This window comes from Ambystoma mexicanum, chromosome 5q (genome assembly GCF_040938575.1).
Source record: "Ambystoma mexicanum isolate Mex_15411 chromosome 5q, UKY_AmexF1_1, whole genome shotgun sequence".
Classification (NCBI taxonomy): Eukaryota; Metazoa; Chordata; class Amphibia; order Caudata; family Ambystomatidae; genus Ambystoma; species Ambystoma mexicanum.
This window is the reverse complement of record NC_090933.1, coordinates 157760651-157777049: the sequence shown is the minus strand read 5'-3', so window position 1 is coordinate 157777049 and position 16399 is coordinate 157760651. Positions and strand designations below refer to the sequence as shown.

Here is a 16399-nt window from a genome sequence, read left to right as displayed (position 1 = left end):
CTCTGGGTTGGAATAGGAAGTCAATTAATAAATTTCGAAAGTATACCTCAGATAACTGAAGGATAGTGAAGGCTACAAAACATAGGCGAAGATCAACAGACAGGGTTTTCGGGCTGGGAAGTCGAGGAGAGGAGCCTTTGGAGAAAGCTGGAGAACACCAGTGAGGGTGAGACAGGCCTCTCGAAACTCAGAAGAGGGGTGCGCTCCAGTGAGGGCGACAAGAACCCCTTAAACCCCAGATGAAGGGTGTACACCAGTAAGAGGGGAGAAGAGCCCTTTGCACCCCAGAAGAGGGGCATGCACTTGTGAGGGAGATGAAAGCTCATTGGGACCAGAAGAAAAGAGACCCCTTACCTAAGAGAAGGGGGAGTGAAAAGTAGTAAGAGAGCCAGACTGACTTCAAACCCTGGAAAAGCAGATGTGTAACAGAAGAGGAGAGCCCCATGCACCCTGGAGGAGCAGAGTGCTCCAGTGAGGGGGGAGTAGAGCCGCAGGAGCCAGGAAAAGGAGTGAGCTACAGTGAGGAGATAGTGAATTTAATCACAGGAGGTGGAGATGTGCAACAGATGGGGAGAGCTCCTTGGCCATAGCAAAGGGGAATATGCAACAAAAAGGAGGAGAGCCACAGTAAGGGGGAAGACGTTTGGGACACTTGCCAAAGGGAGGAAGACCTAAATCCAAGAAAGGCAGCGACGGATTGTACTCTCCAGAAGAAGGGATAAGGACTGAGATCTAGACGGTATCCCCTTCCTTGTTGCTGGCACTCATGGTGCGACAAGTCCAGTACTTTGGCCTTGTCAAGATGGGATGAGAACCCCCCTCAGCTGGGGGTGGGAGGCCTACCAGGGAGCAATCCTGATACAGTCCTACCCTTGTGGGCGATGGTGGCTGTTAGAGAGTAGTGGTGTAGAAGAGTGGTAACTAAGAAGTAAGAGTGGAAACAAGGCCTAGAAGGTACAAGAGACATCAGAGGGTGTCAGGTTTCCTTCCCCTATTCAGGCTATTTTCCCTTATTCAAGTTTCTTTCCCATTATGTCTCTTTTATTATCCTTTTTTAGATAAGCCTTGTGTGGGTGGGAGGTTTTCTATTGTAGTTGGTTTGGTCTTAACTTCCTGATTCAGAATCCTGGTTCTGACCCAAGGCAAAATGGAGTTTCACAGTGACAGCTCTGATTGGTTAGAAAACACTGCTGAACAACAATGAACATTCTAAACTGTCACTCTTTGCCTTTCATCATCTAAACCCCAGCTGAGAGGACGTGTCTAGTGGCTGCTCCTGCTTTAGACTAGGGCCTGGTGGATTTTATCCTTCAGGTGCTAGCAGTTGAGCGGCTACTTTCTTGGGGGTTTCAGGAGAAGTTATCAGCTGTCAGGAATGCGTTTTGAAGACAGGAAACTCTGAAGATCTTTAAGAAATTGTTCTGGAGATAAGTGACTTTGTTTAACTGCCGCTCTGTTTATCTTAAGGACATTTAAGTGAGAACTCGTAAAATGTTACCTTTGAATTTATATTTTGAACTTTTTTGAGTGCGCTTGAAGTTTTGCGCGAGGTTAACGGGTGAACGCTATTTGTTAAACACGTACTACGTGTAATCTGAAATGAACCGTTGAACCTGTGCGCGTGCGAGGGGAAATTAGCGTGTGTGTTTTCCAGCGCGTGTGCTTCCTAGCGCGAGAATCTGTTCGCCGCGTGAGAACTCTATAGCGTGTGTGTTTTTCAGCGCGTGAGAATCTGTTCGCCGCGTGAGAACTCTATTGCGCGTGTGTTTTCCAGCGCGTGTGCTTCCTAGCGCGAGAATCTGTTCGTCGCGTGAGAACTCTATTGCGCGTGTGTTTTCAAGCGCATGTGCTTCTGCGCGAGAACTCAATTGCGCGTGTGTTTTCCAGCACGTGAGAATCTGTTCGCCGCGTGAGAACTCTATTGCGCGTGTGTTTTCAAGCGCGTGTGCTTCTGCGCGAGAACTCAATTGCGTGTGTGATTACCAGCGCGTGTGCTTTTTAATGCGTGAACTCGACCGCGTGTGAACTCTTTTGCGCGTGGGTTATAAGGTGCGTGTGAATAGGCGCGGGAATTCATCAGCGCGGGAGTTTACAAGCGCGTGTGTTATCTGGGCGAGATTCCGTTTGCACGGGAATTCTGCTTCGCGTGTGTTTACAAGCGCGTGTGTTTTCTGCGCATGGAATTTTCTTACAGTGCACATGTTCTTCAACGCAGGAAGTTTTCAACGTGCAAATCTTCAGTATTGAGATATCTGCGTGTGTGTTTAACACGTGTTTCTTCAAGAAATCAAAAACTCCATAGAATTGTAAAAAGTTTGAAAACTAAAGAAAAGTTTGAAAGAAAAAGAAAGAAAAAATTAAAGACAATTTAACTGGACAATTAGTGAATTTTGGAAAAAAGGCAAAGAGCAAAACTTTCCAGGTTTGCCCAGATTAAGAAGTTGCTGTGAATTTCAAGAATCTCAAGTAAGAGAGATTTTCAGCTTCTTTACAAGCTTCTCTAAGAAATTTCAAGAGAAGAACCAGGTACGATTCTTAATTATTAGTTAAGGATTTAAAGTCTTTCCAACTCTATAGGTTAAGTAAGTAATAAAAGGATTTGTATCTGCTCTTCTTATATCCTCTGCAGGTTCAGCTTTGGTTAGCCTTGACGCAGTCAGCCTGGTGTTGTTTTGTTATCCACTTCCCCCTTTCCCTTTGGAGTGTAGTTTGCAGAGCTGAATTAATATCTAGTTCTGGGAATTACATATCAGGGGGATTGTCAGGGGTTCAGCAGCTTCCGCGGACACAGGACCTCTCAGCCTGACAGAGGGACAGTGGAGGAAAAGAGTAGAGACAGGTGGACTTTAAGAAGGAGTGCAATGAGAGTAGAAAGTGAGCATGCAAGAAAATACCAAATAAAGCAAGGTGTCTACAAGGCACACTCCAATACCCCTTAGGATACTAACAACTGGTTAGAGTAGGGAATTCTAGGAAGCTCCAGAAGAAGCTTAGTTAGATAAGGCCATGTGCCATTAGCTTGACATCACAGCTCAATTCATGATTAGTATACGGAGGGTGAAGCAATCGCCATCTATTAACCTGGAGCCTGGGATGCCGGAATTGGGATAGGGGTGCATTTCTAGATTAGGAAGAGGGATGGCCATACGGTACATTGAAAAACCAATCTATCCTACTGTCTGTAACAGTGCATAATCCTGCTATCAAAAACTACATTTCCCAAACACTTATGTTGTAGCTATCTTGAAACAATTTCCATGTAATATTTTTATGTTTTAATTTTGCTTAATAAAACCCTTTAACTTTATTTCAGTGTCAGTAGTTGGGTGTCCTCTAAACCACATGACACGCTTGATTGCTGTTGAGTTGTTTGGTCTTGAAACCATGTGGGTCCTGAAGGTGGACAAACAGTCTTCACTCTTAACTCTCCCCTCTGCTCCTTTGTAGAATTATTTCTTGAACCAGAGTGGCAGCTTCTTGAGCTCCTACTTTGTAAAATTAACTTTTCTGTTGCACACTGAGTAATGTGTATGATCATTTGCGATTCATTCTAGTGTGTTACAGAAGCTTCTATAATGACCACTGTCCCTAAACTCTTTTCATAAGCCAGAGGGGGAAAAATTTGGGGTTTCAATGTCCTTCTTATCTTCGCCACTGCAATGCAGATTACAGGGATCCCGGATAAGAGAACGCTCATTCCATACAATACCAGTTTAATTTACTAGTTACCTTTTGTGGAGGTTACTGGGATTATGTATTTATTGGTGGTGTAAGAAGGTACTTGTGTGTGGCACACCTGGACAGAGGGAAGAGTAGACCTGGGCAACTTAAGAGCTGGTTAATAAGACTTGCCATTTAATGTGGAGCATCTTTTCCCCGCTGTAGGATCTGCAGAATGTATAGGCTTTTGCTAGTCTGTAAATGTGTGCGAGTGTGTAACTGGATGCAATATATGGTATTTTTCTACTTAATCATTATTGTTAGCTGTACTTCACAGCAAACATACTTCTCCCTGAGTCGAATATCCACCCACTGCTCCACCATAACAATGAGAGTTTGGTTTATCCTCGAGTTTAAACCTTTTTGGGTCACTAGGTTGTCCTCTCAGAAGCACTCACCAGAGAAGGTTCTGAAAGGCCCTATTAATAATGTTACAAGGTTATCCACCGGCCAAACACGTAAATGAGGCTACAAGCATTATGACATGCAATAAAAGCAGTTTTGCGGCCCTGCTAGTGGAAAGAGTACATTCATAGGGGGCAGTTTCACAGAGAAACTAAACATGCATCAGGGTGAACAAGTATACTGTGATTCAAGTGAAATCCATAGCAGTAAAACATACCTGAAAAACGTGTGATGTTCAACACATACTTTCCATAAACGTTTTGCTGCTCGATGGTTTGGCAATTTAAATCCAATGGTGCTTTCAAACTGTTCAAACTAAAGAGAGAACATAGGTGTATTTACAATTTGCAGATCAACATTGCTGCTAACGTAGAATTGCTGGTTGCTTATTTCATGAGAATATATTTTACAGCCACTGACATTTAATTTATTATTAATGTGTTATAGCTTAACATAACCTTTTCACATTTCATAAATTACATATAGTAAATACTCTTGTAACATCATGTAATAAAATATACGTTAATGATTTTTTTTTAAATTAGATAGTAGCAATAATATGTGTAGAAAATACATTTTCAGAGTATCTAGAGTAGAAAATTCAAGAGATAAAAGAACAGAGGAAATATAGAGTAGTAGTTAGAAGATAGATAGCAAGCAAATAGCCAAAACCAAGATTAGACAGTACAAAACCAGCTGAAGGATGAGAGAATATCTAGATAATGTGTAGTCAATACATTGTCATTAATTAGCAATTACATATGTTGTATCTATTACATGTTCTAGAGAGTAAAAGTTCTAAAAAACAAATTACTAGTACAGAGACTTATCGGTTCATAGATAGAACTCTGGTGAAAGTTAGCAAAATAAGACAGCAGGCTGACTATATATTTATATCCAGTAATTTCTCTATAGTCAACCACACATTGGACATTGCAATATAGAGTTTGAGTCCGCTTGCGTTGATCGCCCTTAACCAGAGGTCATTGCTACTTGTGTGGTCCAATCTGTGGACGAAATCTTCAAAGCACGTTGAATAGACGTTTGACATAGCAGGACATCTGGTAAGGACGTGTTTGCCAGTTTCAGTCTTGGATCTGTCCATGCACAGTCAGCAGGATCGTTCAAGTATGGTGAGATTGTTCATAATCCCGCTTATAGCCAGTACCGGAAGCTGGTCAATCCTTAGCAGGAGAATAAATCGTCTCAAGCACGGTGAAGGGCAAAGAGTCAAGTATGATAATGGCTTCTTAAAGGTATAATTCATATATTGGACAAATTTATATCGCTTCAGATCTTCCAGATGCACAAAATTGTTGTTCCAGTCATACAATTCGGATTTCTTAGATAGCGCTCTAAGTGAAGAAGCTGTGTCCCCTTGATGCCTTTGGGTCCAACCAATAGTTTCCAGGTAGCAGTCCATCTGTTTTTTCATGAGTGGATATGAGGAGGATTTATTAATTTCGCAGTACATAGCAGCCAGCAGGAGATTATCTGTATGGGGTGTCATTTTTAAATGCAGTTCAGCCCTTTTTCTGAGTACCTGGGATTTCCAGGAAATGAGACCCAGTTCTAGTCTGAGCATGGACATGGGTATGCAAGCCGGAAGACCGAGTATCTTCTTCCAGTATTTTCCCTCTAGGATCTGCAGCCACTCCATGTTCATCAGTTGTAGTGCTTCTAGGCCATAGGTTATCATTGGTGCTAGCACCTGGAAGTATAATTGTCGTGCTGCCCAGATGGTGTACCCACAATGAGAAGTAGAAAAGCGGTATATAAGGGCTGTAACTTGGGCCGCTCGCATTAGAAAAGTGTCATCCACAAATGTTACGATGCATGATTCACATATGCCATGCGAACATTAATGCTACCAATCAAAATGCATGAAATCATTTTCTGGACTAAGTTACAGCAGCAATACACCTTCATATCACTGTTTATTTCTTCAGATTACGGATATGAAATAATGATTCAAAAGGGAGAATGAGGAAAACCTTTGAAAAAATTACTATTTTTGTGTTTGTTTTATTCACTTATAATGCGCACCAAACCCAAAGGTAACCGGGCGCAACAGTACAGAATATGCAAGGCTTGAAGTTACATGGTTACAGATTATAAACAAAACAGAATATATACAAGGCAATAATAGGTCAAAAAACTAGACAAAAGGGAAAATGTACAAATGGGCAACTGGACGGGGAGTATGTACAAACAAGATGGTAGCGGGAGTCTTGTATAAGTTAGTATGAAACTAGTTGTGGAGAACAGAATCACCCAAATAACACTACGGATGAGGTCATCAATGTACAGAAGAGTAAATTGAGTTCAGGTATTCAGGAGGATGTGCACAATATGAATGTGAATGAATATAAGAAAAACCTAAACAGAATCAGAATTAATGCCAATGGAGAATATTTCCATGAGTTCCTGGTTATTGTGAAAATCCAACTGAATTCTTCTTCTTGGTAGTCGGAGGAGTGCAGGTGTAATTAGCACTGTGTTGTGGAGAGTCTGCATATTAACCAGCTTTTCAAAGCATGTACCACATCATGCTGCACCCTGCAGAGCCAGGCCATTGCTTCTGTCATCACAGAGGGTTCCATCTGGAATGTCGGGGCTAGAATGTAGGTGGGAGGTTATTGGAGTAAACAATGAATGCTACTGCAGAGGGACCAGTGAAGAGGGAAGCCGATCTCCACGTTTTAAGTTATCCAAGTAAAGCTCTTTGATAAAACCTATTAGGCCATGAAGGCTTGTACTGTTGCAGAGTGCTCCCTCCTGACACACTTGCCTTGTGTATGGTGAGGATTTAAGTTGCATTTAGTGGTTTGGCTGCATTGAGAGCACCATTAAATACAATGCATTGGAAAATGGCAAAAGCATTCTAGTGCATACAGAAGGAAGGGTGCATATCAGTCCCATGGGACAGAACAAGTGAAGTATCCAGGTTCACAGACCTATCTGTTCACTCCAAATCCAAAGTGCACCTTTGTTTCCAGACAACACAGCAAATGAGCTCTTAGTTTGAAGTCAAACCGGGGACTCAAAGCATAACTTGGGGAATATTTTCTGTATCCCTACAGTCCCACCACCAGCACTTGACACCTGATGTCTGCACTTACCCTTGCACTTGCCACCTGCTGGCCGTACTTTTACTTCTGTTATTTATTTTAATATCCCATGTACTGCACTGTCCCCTCTCCCTTGCCCCCCGCACTTTCCTCCTTCCCCTTCCCATGCACTTGCGCGATCTGAATGACACCTGGCCTTCGAGGATCATTGTCCGTCTTCCCTCTTTTCCCCCTCCCTCGCCTCGTCGCGCCTTGAAACACTTGTGTATAGGCGCGTTATAAATGCCATATCATATATAACTCAGTGCAAACGTGTCCCAATGTCAAATTGTTATTTTCACATCTAAGAATTGCTTGGATGGACTGTGATGTTCCAACACAAGATCATATAATACAAATCTTAAGAGTTCCTTAAAATGGAAATATTACTCCAATAAAATATAGTTAAAAACATGGATAACCTACGCAAACAACCTGTAACCACTGAAATCTTAAATGAAGGGAAAGCATGAAGTCCAAGTTCCCACATACACTTCTGCTCCTGATTACCCAGGAAAAGTGTAACGGGAGTACTGAAATTACCAGGTATATAGCACTAGCTGCCAGAGACCAAAGAATGTATCTGTCCTGGGGGCACTGCTGTGCAGCTGCAAGATGGCTGAGCCTTAGCTGAGCTCTGTGCCGGACAGTGCCGTCAGTGACACTGCGCCCATAAATCGGACAGGGATTGACTCCTCAACTGCAGCGGGGAGCAATTATTGTGGACAGTAACCGGATTGTTGGATCAAAGACCAGCTTTGCACACCATATCCTTTCTGACTAAATCACCCGAAACCAACTCTGAAGCACAGGTCGACCGGCTGTGCGCCGGAGACTTCGCGCCAGTGGGGAGTACAAGCACCAAACCGGCAGCTGCGGCAAGGAGTACTGAATGCAGCGGAAAGCCTGATTGCTGAGCCCAGGGCCGGCTCCTCAAGCCGGACTCCTGCAGGGATAATCACCAGACAGCTGTTGAATGGTGCAGGCCGGCCACTCAGGCCCCAGCCTTGTGACATGCTCATAGATGGAGGACACTCCCTCTTCCTTCCGGAGCGGCGAGTGCTGCAGCGCGATCCCTTGGGGCGGCTGCTGCAGCTCAGCACCCAGGGACACAGCGCCCGTGCCGCAACGAGGCAGCCATCTGTCCAGGCTGCCACCCCTTGGCAGGCACCACCGCAGGCCATTTGGTGCCTTTTGCGATTGGGCCACAAGGTGCACGGGCCCCAGATGCATTAAATCACTTGGTGGAGCCATTATACATATTGCCGTCATGGGTAGGATTCGCCACTGCACTCTAAAAACTCTTAGTGAGTTCCGGACCACGCATTCCAACACCACCACTGCTGATAACAAAGGGTAATTCCAATAGCAAAAAACAGGGAAATGGATGCCTTCACGAGACAGACGCCTAAAGCCAGGCCACAAGGAAGCCATACTGCTGATGATGCAGAACACTGGGAAGAGCAGGAAATATCAAATGTACACGTCCTCTTAGAAAGCATACAGACTGGCTTGCATCTGTGAAAAACAAACTGGATGATATTACAGTGAACATTAATGCATTGCGTGCCGAATTAGATACAGAAGCAACAAGAATCACAGAGGCGGAGCGAAGAATTAGCACAGTGGAAGACAAATGAATCATCATGAAGGCGAAATTTACCAAAATGTCTCCTGAGCGAAAGCACACTGCAGCGAAATACGACGATTTGGAGCCCCGATCCCGCTGCAACAACATCCCAACAATAATTGGCATCCTCGGATAATACTGCAAATATCCAAATGGAGGACTTTGATGAAAAGCTACTTCTGGAATTGCTGGGAGGCACGACGCTCTCGCCACATTTTGCAGTTGAACGAGCGAACAGAGCCCTTACACCCAAGACAAAACCTGTCTTTGCAACTAACACCAATTTTCAAATAGAGGGACTGCGACAAGCCAGACAGAAAGGCGAACTGAGATATGAATCTAGCAGAATTTACATTTACCCGGACTTCTCAGCAGCCGTGCAGACAGAAAGAAAAACTTCTTCTGGTGTTAAGAAGCTCCTGTGAGACAGAGCATTCACATATGCTATGATCTTTCCGGCAAAATCAAGATTCCAGCATAATGGAAAAACATTTTGCTTCACACCCCCAGAAGAAGCAACTAACTTAATTGAATCGAACATCCACCTGACTAGCAGTGGAGTGGAAACAACAGCTGCGTCAGCATGAACAGTAACACCGTTGAGCAAGAATAATTGGCGACTAGTCTCAATCACACTCAGAGGACCAGCTCCCTCTTTCACAATGATCAAACTCTGACGATGCACCCTTCTGGGTGCCTAAGCGGATCCAAAAACTGTGACAACTCCTACTTATGTCGCAGGCGGCAACACCTGGCCGTAGCAACTAGAGCTACTCCCATGCAAGATTGCTGGTTTGCTTATAGTTTGTTATTGGGCATGCTATGAGCTGACACTACTGGGTTTGCAAAGGTGGCGAGGGTGGGCTGGGCAGGGGAAATACAGCAGGGGATATTTAAAATCATTTGGCTGTTTAATACATTTTTGCTTATAGCAAGGGGCAGGTCACTATGTTTCACAATCATTCACAAATAATGTTTCAATTTATTTATTTTGTACACTTGAGTTGTTGGGAAGACATTGTGTAGTTGTGCACTTACTAACCATGGTCACTGAAAAATGTGTTTCTAGCGAAATATTACAGGAATGAATAAAATGTAATGAGATTTGTTAGGGAGAATTCTAATTTTGGTGCTACTTCCCTACAGCCTTAGAGACCCCCCAGCTCTTTTGCTGGACTTTAGGACTTATTGATTTTAACCCTATAGTGAGTGAGACCCTTTTCTCACTCTCTCATGTGTTTTGACCGGATTGGGATTATGTGTTTCCACTGTTTTTGGAGTCTGAAAAACTCCATAGGCATCTACTTTTTGTATGGTGACACACAGCACCTTCAGAGCAGTGTCACAGAGAAATCCTTTTTGATTTTTCATAAGATTTAAATACCTTTTCTTGGGTGAACTACCGTTCCCAAGAATAGTCAAGTGAAACCGACTTTACATAACTTTTCTCTTTGTAGGACCACACACACCATTTTATGTGTAGTGCTGGGGGGTTACTCAGTAACCCCTTATCCTACATTCTCATGTAACATTTTGATGTTACCCTCACTACATTAAATGGCTGGTGGTGGTGGTTTCATTTTTCCTACTATTGTGCTTTTCTACCACAGGCTGAACCCTCAGCTGCAGTGCAGTACCCATGGGTGGCCACTTTGTCAAAATGGCCCCTGACTTCTTTTTTCACCATTTTCTGTTTGTGAGATCTTTCTTGGATTTTACTCTGTGCGTTGACAGGTTTGAGCCCTTTATTTGTCTTGCCTTTGGTGGGCTTCAGCCCTGAAGCCCGCCTCTGGCTCCAGTGTGTCTGGAAGGACAGGATGTGAGGGAGGGTCCCGAAACTCCCCTGTGCTTTGTCTCTAGAAATTCCTGAATGCAACCAGTCCTGATTGGCTGGCTGGCTGTCCTTTCAGGACAGCCACCCTGCTGTGTGATTGACAGCCTAGGCTGTGCATGAATGGCAGAAACCTGCTTAAAAGCGAAGGTTTTGGGACTAGAGGCAAAGTCGACCACTGGGAGAAACACCCGACGAAGAAAACGTGAACGAAGCTTGCTGCATCCTCCTGGACCTTTGAATTGCCCGGTGTGTAGCTTGCTCTTCTCGGTTGAGACTTGCAGTAGATGCTTTTCTAGAGTTGACTGTAGCTCGAACTTTCACAAGTGTAGCAGTTTGTGACCCTAGCGTAATTTTTCTTCCACAAACGCTCTAACTTTGTGAACTACTTTTACCATCTAAGAAGTGCCTCAGCTCCATAGACTTTGCTCCAATTGACTTTGGATGTCCTGCCTCCCTGCAGACCCTTCTATTCCATTGACTGATTCTTACTGTGCCTCATAGGTGATACATTGGTTTTTAACTAATAATTCTGCGTAAGGTTTTTATCTAGACTTCATTGGAAGAGTTTGAAGTGCTCACATGCTCTGAGAACATGTTTAACCTTTCCTTGCTACCAACCTCAGAAATTTACAAAGTGCAAAAGTGATAAATAAATGCCATTACTGTCCTAGTTAGTGAAGTCACCTCAGGGTGTAGGAATTGTGTATGAAGAATCTCTAAAAGAGTATCTACTTGCTTTGTCTTGATTCTGAGAAAGTATTTGGAAGTGTATTTTTGCACATTGCACTTTTTAAAGAATGCTTATTTAAAACAGACAAATAAATACATATTTTACTATAAAACTCTTGAGTGTAAGTGTTATTTGGATACTCGTATTGGTGAATTTCGATGCTAAACCTCTACAGCTCACATTTACCCCTCTTGAGATAAATCTGGCTGCTCAGTCACACTACCAACTTGCGTAGTACAGACCTATTCCAACAGGTGGGTTACCCAATACCAAAAGGACAAGGGTTGAGTAGTCTCCCCCAGGGTGACTACATCAATTCTTGCCTAACAGCAACAGAATCACTGTGTTACTCTTATTAGGTGCTTCTAATTTTTAAGCATTTAAAGTGTACAGTCAAGGATTTGCTGCGTGCACTGAAATGAGGGTGCTAAAAACTATTAGGAAAGACATATTGAGCGTTAAAGCGGATCTCCACAGGTTGGAATTAGTCATGTACACAACCCATCAAAGGAAACGCTTGCAGGCATAAAACAGGCGCTAGCTGGTTTTCGCGAGCAGGCAGACAGAGAGCTGAAATACATGGCGAGACCACCGGCGGCCAGGTGCTGCGGTGAGGGAGACAGCCCGGGCAAACACCTCACTAGATTACTCAAAAATGAAAGTAAGGGAATGAGCATACCACATATACACTGGGAGGATAGCTCAGTGGCAATGTGTGTGTCTTGGAAGCAAGACAATGCATATCAACACAGGTTCGAATCCTGGTCTCGAGCTTAAAAACTGGTCTACGGTATTAAGCGAATGTGAGAAACCTGACGTGCTCTCTCACCTACTCACCGGGGGTTCTCCATTCAGGTGGCCAGGGAAGGGCCATCGCATTTGGATCGCGACCCTGGGGGTGGACAAGCGAGGGAGGATCACCTGAGTGGAGGGTCATGGGGGTTGGGGAAGAGAATACCATAGGGTGAGACATGGTATTTCCTCTCTCCCCATTTTCGATCTGAAACGCCTTCCTCGGCTTTCATGGGATATTTGCAATCCCATTCCATCTCCCACTCCCCATTTACGACAAAAACTGGGAAGAAGAGGCAACTGAGAGTAGTGAGGATTACCTGCATGAAACACCTTAAGAAACAAAAGGAAGACTGCCACCTACAACCATTAGGTTGTCCCATTAATACGGTCAGGCAGGGTCAGGCATTTCACACAGACTACTCATACCTGACTCCACTTGACTCCTGTTTCAAGTATAAAAGGTGTGGTTTTGCACAATGAGGAGAGAGAGAGCTATGTATCCAGAAAGAAGCTGAGCTGTCAAGGAGCAGGGAGGTGAAGGGAGAGGAGCCTGGAGGATCTAGAGAGTGGCTTGCTGAGACGCTGGTCCGGTGCTTGTGAGGGGCTGCAATGTTGCATGGGAGCCACGTCTCCAGGGAGCCGGATTGAGGTAGCCTGTGTGCTGCTGACGGCGTGTGGAGAAGTGCTTGTTCCTTTGGGACGTGTGCCGGTCCCAAAGAGGTCTGAGGGGCAGGTGTCGAGACCCTGACCACGATCCCATATGCCCTGAGAGGACCACTCGCCAGCGCAACGCTACAGGGTGCGTTTCAAGGGAAAGCAAAAGAAAATCAGCAAAGTACGGCTAGCTGGAGTGGGAAGAAGAAAGAGTACAAGCGGCACGAAGCGGAAAGCAAGAAAGATAGCGGGAAGTAAAAGGAAACCGAGAGAGAGGCCCTAAGAAAGTGGAAAGAAAGAAAAGGTAAATGAGAAGGGGACGTGTTACCCGAAGGTCAAAGAAAGGCGCAAGTGAGCACCGAAAAGCAAAACAGGTATGCAAGAGGCACGGAAAGGAAAATGACATGTGCAAGGGTGCATTAAAGCAAAGAAGTGACTGTGCAAGAGGCAAAGTGAAGAGAAAGTGAACGCAAAGGAAGGTTCCACGGGTACGGCAAGCAGAGAGAAGAGAAAGGAGGTGCAAGAGTGCACAGCAAAGTGGAAGATAAAGGGGTGCAGGAAGCACCTGGAAGAGGAAAGGATAGAAGAAAAGCAAGTTCAGGAAATACAGAGAGGGGCCAAAGATCAGAGCAGTTGTGCTTGAGAGGAGCCAAGAACCTAGCGTTTTCGAAAGTCTCTGATATGACCTCATGAGAAGGTTCTGTGTGAAAGGAACTGTAAATAAGAGAAAGGCACATCTTGACCAGGTGAATTTTGTGTTTGAAACCGGACATGTGTTTTGGAACTGAAAGGGCCTGAGCTTGGGGAAGGGAACCCTGAGAAGCCTGAAAGAAACGGTTATATTTTTGATTGATCTGATCTGAAACTTGAAAGGATTGAAGCTTGGGGAAGGGAATACACAGGAACTAAACACATTGGGAATTATTGAACAGGGTGCAAGAACTTTGTTCAGAAGAGCTAACTTCTTTTTAATTGTGCTGAACTTTCATGTTACTAACCAAGCCACACTTGGTGAGAAGACCACCTGAAACCAGCCTTGGTATACATTTCTTTTTAAATCACTGTTTTCTTTAAAGAGACTTCCTACCACATTTTATCAGAGAGCGAGGGCAAGCATAGGTTTAGACACAGACGGATTTTGGTTTTGGACTTTCAGATATCGACGGCCCTTAGAAACATCAGTTGAGGGAGCCCTCCCTTTAGAGTTTGGGTCAGTTAGGTATTACACCAACCCTAACATTGTAGTAAATACAGGTTTTGAAACTGTAACACTTGAGTCTGTGTCTCTCTTGATACCATGCCTGTCTCACATATGGTGTCAGAAGTGGGATGCGACAACAAGTTGCGGGACTCTAAAATATGAAAAGTTAAGCAGCAAAGCTTCCAACCCTACAGTATTTACAAAGGGTTCGGTTGGGTTTGACCTTTGTAGCAGCCGGTCAGAAAACATTCCACCAAAAGAAAGACGTCTTATCCCTACATATCTTGTCCTTATACCACTTCCCGGAACCTACATCTGGTTAGCCCCCAAGTCAGGACTTGCTTGGAAATTTGGTTTTGATGTCCTGGGAGGAGTGGTTGATCCAGATTTTAGAGGGTATGTAAAAGCACTTCTCCACAATCACGGGGAGGAAACCTTTCAGATACAGGCATGCGATCATATAGTCCAAGGAATACTTGAGAGGGTTATGTTACCTATCCCCAAGGAGGAGGCTGAGAGAGATACCACTGAGAAGGATACTTTGGGCTTTGGGGATGCTGACAAACAACTTATTTCTTCCCAACCACTGCTAAAAAGTGATGAGAATTCTGGCATGCTCCCACATCTGGCCTTTGCTCAGCGCAATGGCCCCTTGTTGGCAGAAGCCCTTCTACAAGTTCTACATGAAGCTGAAGGTAGGAGGGGAGGTGCTCCATTTTTTTTCTTAATAATGGGACTGGGGATGGTACCCCAGAGGGATTACCAAAGGTACAACTAGTGATTCCCTGAAGTCACCGACAGGTAGTGCTTGAATTCACACACTCCCATCTTAGAGGAGGACCATCTAGGCCAAGCTAAAACTCAGGCCCATAATGCTAGCAAATCCTATTGGCCCGGGATGCATGGGGATACCAAGAACATTATCCAGACTTGTGAGATCTGTCAAAGTACAAGTACTTGCTTGCCACCACCAGCCCCCTTAAGTCCACTTCCCATCATCGAGGTACCTTTCTTTAGGATTGGGATGGACATTATTGGACCACTTGAAAAATCAAAATTGGCCAACAAATATGTGTTGTTAACACTTGATTACGCTACACGATATCCTGAGGCATGTCCTCTCTGGAATAATACCACTTAAATGATACTAAATATCTCCCTTCTCAAGCTCTTCGCTCATCCGCCCTCAACTCCCTCAGGGTCCGTCGCTTCACCAAGCAACGAGTTGGTGGTAGATCTCTTTCCTTGGCTGGGGCCTCCCTCTGGAACAGCCTCCCTGCCTCCCTGAAACATGAGGAGAACCATCTTCGGTTCTGTAAGCACCTTAAAACCTTCCTCTTTGCTTCTGCTTTCTCTCCCCTGCTGAGGTCCTGCTGATATTGTTACTGCAGGATTACCTGGCCACCCTTGGTGATCTCGGGCCAATGCCCTGCCAGTTACACGCCTGCTCTGCCTCCCTGGCAAACCCAGGGAGGACTTTTCTGTATCCCTACAGTCCCCACCACCTGCACTTCGTCTGCTCTCACCCTGCACTTGCCACCAGCTGGCCGTTCTTTATTCATCTTGTTATTTATTATCCTATGTACTGCACTTTCGCTCCCCCGCACTTTCCTTTCTCCCCTTACCCTGCACTTTCTCAATCTGAATTACACCTGGCCTACTAAGAAAGTTGTCTGTCTTCTCTGTTCCCCCTCCCTTGCCTCGTCGTGCCTTGATACACTTGTGTACAGGCACGTTATAAATATCATATCATATCAAAGCATCTGCTCCCCTTTTTCTCTCTCTGGTGGGTTTCCCTAAAGAGATCCTAACGGAGCAGGGTAACACCTTTATGAGTTAGCTTATGGGGGGGGGGGGAGTAAAAGAACTACTGCATATCATCCTCAAAACGACAGATTGGCTGAGCGATTTAACAAGACCCTAAAAAACATTCTTAGAAAGTTAGTCGATAATAACAAAGTTACTCAACGTAGTGACTATCTTACTCCTAGTCCATAGTCCCCTTTCCTCCATACTTTTGGGACATTCCGTCCAGTGGGACGGGACTGGAGCACTTTTGTAAAAAAGCATAACATTGAAAAATGTGTCCTTGACATGCCACCCTCAATACTCTATAGTAACTTTTACCAAAAAAGGATACAAGTAGTGTTAAATAAAGAATGCACAAAGTGTCCGGGTCTTTCTTCTTAACCTTCAGTGAAGAATCCTCAAGGAAGAATCCTTTCCATTGATTCCACCCACTGCCTAATGTAAGAACACAGCCAGAGTGAAGAATCAATTGAAAGGATGAATAACTATGCACAGTCCCCAATCTGTTACA

General features: G+C 44.4%; 1 protein-coding gene across 25 annotated transcripts in view; it reads right to left on the bottom strand.

Moving 5' to 3' along the window:
• Positions 1–16399, bottom strand: part of EPB41L3 (erythrocyte membrane protein band 4.1 like 3) — a 971190-nt gene that overhangs the window by 312708 nt on the left and 642083 nt on the right. For all 25 annotated transcript variants that reach the window (XM_069620665.1, XM_069620670.1, XM_069620666.1 and 22 more), the window contains exon 10: positions 4343–4440. In XM_069620665.1, the coding sequence (XP_069476766.1) occupies positions 4343–4440 (98 nt within the window). The remainder of the gene's footprint in view (positions 1–4342; positions 4441–16399) is intronic.